This window comes from Sinocyclocheilus rhinocerous, unplaced genomic scaffold, assembly GCF_001515625.1.
Source record: "Sinocyclocheilus rhinocerous isolate Xijiao unplaced genomic scaffold, SAMN03320098_v1.1 scaffold72, whole genome shotgun sequence".
NCBI lineage: Eukaryota > Metazoa > Chordata > Actinopteri > Cypriniformes > Cyprinidae > Sinocyclocheilus > Sinocyclocheilus rhinocerous.
In genome coordinates, this window is record NW_015628351.1 from 2,533,451 (window position 1) to 2,537,399 (window position 3,949).

The following is a 3,949-nucleotide window of genomic DNA, read 5'->3' on the forward strand; positions in this document are numbered from 1 at the left end:
TTATATTTAAATGTTTTATTTTTTTTTTGTTGCATGGCATATTGGTGCCATGCTGGTATTTCTAATACAACAAGCAATAGAATTTGATGGAAAAGTATATTGATGGATCGGCTGATAAATGCTAGATAAAGAAATAAAGAAAACGTACAGCATTTATACCGGAGAACTGCTGGGAGAGCTGCAGCATGATGGCAATGAAGATGGGCTGGCGGTAGAGCGATGAGCGGAAGAGCTCAGGGATGGTGACCTTCTTCTCCCTCATCATCTGCCTGCTCTCGTCCCTCATCTCCTGCATGTCTGCAGCCACATCTTCAGTGCCACGGAGCTTCTTCAGCACTGTGGAAATGAGTTAGTTACGCTGACTGGAGAAACCCTAGGCAACATCTTAAATTGAGTATTAAAAACTCACCACTCTTAGCTTTGGCCTCCTCGTTCTGGTTGATGAGAAGGTAGCGCGGGCTCTCGGGGCAGAAGGGCAGCAGGGCACACTGGACTATGGCTGGGATGAAAGTAAAGCCAAGTAGGAAGGGCCACATTGTAGGGGTCCCCATGATTTCTTTAATACCAAAGATCTACAGAACAAAGCAGGAGTGTTTCTAATGAAATACACAAAAAGGTCACATCTATCTATGCAATGTAAAAGTCTAAATGATTACTAAAAGTGGTCTCATAATAAAGATAACATATTAATTGACCTGTGCTATGAGGATGCCAATGACAATGCCAAGCTGATGAAGTGTGCCCAGTGCCCCACGTAATGAAGTTGGGGCGATTTCTCCTACATACATTGGTACAAAGCCTGTGGACAGGCCAGAGTAAAGGCCTACAATGAAGCGTCCGATAATAAGCATCTCCCAGGATTCAGCCAGCTTGGAAAAGCCCATTAAAGCAGCAGCGATGAAGGCCAGAACATTAACAATGAGCATTGAGTTCCTCCTGTTAAAAGATCAGAAAGAGAATGGGTAACACTTTACAATAAGGTTCATTAGTTACCATTAGTTAACTACTTTAGTTAACGTGAACTAAGCATGAACAATACTTCTACAGCATTTATTAATCTTAGTTAATGTTAATTTCAACATTTACTACTGCATTATTAAAATCAAAAGTTGTGCTTGTTAACATTAGTTAATGCGCTGTGAATTAACATGAACTAACTATGAACAACTGTATTTTCATTAACTAACATTAACAAAGATTAATAAATACTGTAATAAATGTATTGTTCATTGTTTGTTCATGTTAGTTAATACATTAACTAACATTAACTAATGGAACCTTATTGTAAAGTGTTACCAGAGAATGTTTAAAGACACATGAATTCAGGATAAAAATTGAGTATTTGTAAAGTTCTGAATTGGTTGGTTAAGTTACCTGCCAAAGCGGTTTAGAAAGAGCCCAACTGAGAAGGAGCCGAAAATGCCACCGACAGAAAATATGGCCACTGATACGGACCAGAGTGTAGTTAGAGTGGTCGACGGTATGTACTCCGAGTACCTCTTATACCACGTCTCATTGTAGAAAGCCTCGATGGTCTATGAGAGAAAAGAACATACTCTATGAAAATCATTAGGGAGGGTGTTTATTTGATATTTCATTTCAATTCAAAATTTTCTTTAAAAAAAATAATCATTAACACACTATTATTAAATAAATTGTGATTTAATTATATTGTACAGTAAGTCAACAGTCATTTGCTGCAGCAGTTCTACATTACGTCAGCAGAGGGAGCAGTACTTCATGCTGACTACAGTGTCAAAACAGATTGCATAAGAAGCTGCTTAATTACGCTTGATACAAAACTGCAAACATAGGTGTATTATCTAGATTAGGCCTCGGCTTATTGTTGTGATTCAACAGTTTCTTCCTCAATAAATATGAAACAAGAAAGAAATAACATTAAAAGAATATTCAAAACTCTTCACTCATAAACAGTTCCTGCATGCTACCATTCAAAAGTTTGGGGTCAGATTTATATATATAAAAAAAAATGAAATAAATTTTATTTAGCAAGGATGCATTAAACTGGACAATAAAGATTTCTTTCAAAAACTATTTTAAAAACATTTGAAATGTATATAAAAAATGCTCACCAACAATTTACTAATAATCTTAATATCACAGTATTATTTCACAGTAATGATGTCCTTATGCGTCCTTGACTTTTGACTTTCTCTCTTTATAAAAGACTATCGCTAAACTATGGCACATGATTTGCACTCTATATATAGAGTTCTCTCAAGCATATGTGAGATTTATCCAGAACCCTTAGCTGATGTGACGTATTAAGAGGTCAAGGTCATTTATTCATTCATCATTCATTGTGAAAAACATATTTGTTGCAAACTACAGACAAGTCTAATATCTTTTTTATTACTTGATGTACATAACAGTAGCCTTGAAATGGAAATCTATTTGTCAAACTTTGTACTTGCCCGTTTATGGACAGTAGGAAAGGCTGTTATAAGAATCTCTTCTGAAGAGTTTCAATAGTGCTGGTCTATTATTAGAATGCTCTGCATGTGTGAATCAGCATATCTTAAAAGGCGACGCAAGAAGGAGGATTAATACAGCATAGTTTACACAGCTAATCTAAAATTAGATGCATTACACAATAACACTAACATACAAACATCAACAATACCCATATATCAATTTGTCAATTAGCAATATGCTGATGCTTAAGTGCTTATATGACAAATCATGTCATGTCTGTTATATGTCTAAAATTGTTCACCTTCTGAGGGGCATTGATGACTCCTGTGTTGTAGCCGGTCATCCGACGTGATGTCGAGAGTGACCGACTGAAAGGGAAAGGCTGTTATAAGAATCTCTTCTGAAGAGTTTCAGTAGTGCTGGTCTATTATTAGAATGCTCTGCATGTGTGAATCAGCATATCTTAAAAGGCGACGCAAGAAGGAGGATTAATACAGCATAGTTTACACAGCTAATCTAAAATTAGATGCATTACACAATAACACTAACATACAAACATCAACAATACCCATATATCAATTTGTCAATTAGCAATATGCTGATGCTTAAGTGCTTATATGACAAATCATGTCATGTCTGTTATATGTCTAAAATTGTTCACCTTCTGAGGGGCATTGATGACTCCTGTGTTGTAGCCAAACTGCAAGGAGCCGATCACAGCAGTCCCAACAGCCATCATCAGCTGAAGCGTCAACTGCTGTAAGGGTAGAAGAACAACATAATTATATATTTTAATATTTTTAAAATATATTTTAATATTTTAATATGGTTCACGATTAACCATTTAGTCCTGATTTTTAAGGAACAATATAGAGAATACTGATGTTTATAGCAAAATCTGAAATGTGGGAGCATTTTGCTGATAATGACTGTATGAATTTAATAATATGACATGTGGAATATTACTAAAATATAGAAATCCCATTTCAGCCACGGAATGAAAAGAATTAAAAAGGTATAAATATAATAGATGTAAACTTGCTATTCTGAGAAGAAAAGTCTGAATTGTGAGCTATAAACTCACAAAATTATGTGGCAGAAACAAAATAACCGAAAGACTTAATTTTGAGACATAAACTCAGAAATCAGAGGGGGGGAAAAATCTGAATTGGGAAATGTAAACTCAGAATTCTGAGAAAACAAGACAGAATTGTGAGATGTAAAATTGGACTTTCTTAAAAAAAAAGTCATTGTGAGATATAAATTTAAAATTGAAATATGTATTCAGAATTGTGAGAGAAAAAGTCAGAACTTGGAGGACGTAAACTCAGAAATCAGAGGGGGGGAAAAATCTGAATTGGGAAATGTAAACTCAGAATTCTGAGAAAACAAGACAGAATTGTGAGATGTAAAATTGGACTTTCTTAAAAAAAAAGTCATTGTGAGATATAAATTTAAAATTGAAATATGTATTCAGAATTGTGAGAGAAAAAGTCAGAACTTGGAGTTTATA

General features: G+C 34.9%; 1 protein-coding gene across 1 annotated transcript in view; it reads right to left on the bottom strand.

Moving 5' to 3' along the window:
* LOC107737564 (solute carrier family 2, facilitated glucose transporter member 1-like) overlaps nt 1-3,189 on the bottom strand; it is a 7,743-nt gene extending 4,554 nt beyond the window's left edge. The window contains exons 1-5 of the mRNA XM_016549085.1: nt 3,098-3,189; nt 1,375-1,535; nt 696-936; nt 410-572; nt 149-336 (exon numbers count right to left, since the gene is read on the bottom strand). Of these exons, the coding sequence (XP_016404571.1) occupies nt 149-336; nt 410-572; nt 696-936; nt 1,375-1,535; nt 3,098-3,175 (831 nt within the window). The 5' untranslated portion in view covers nt 3,176-3,189. The remainder of the gene's footprint in view (nt 1-148; nt 337-409; nt 573-695; nt 937-1,374; nt 1,536-3,097) is intronic.
* Nucleotides 3,190-3,949: the final 760 nt, after the last annotated feature.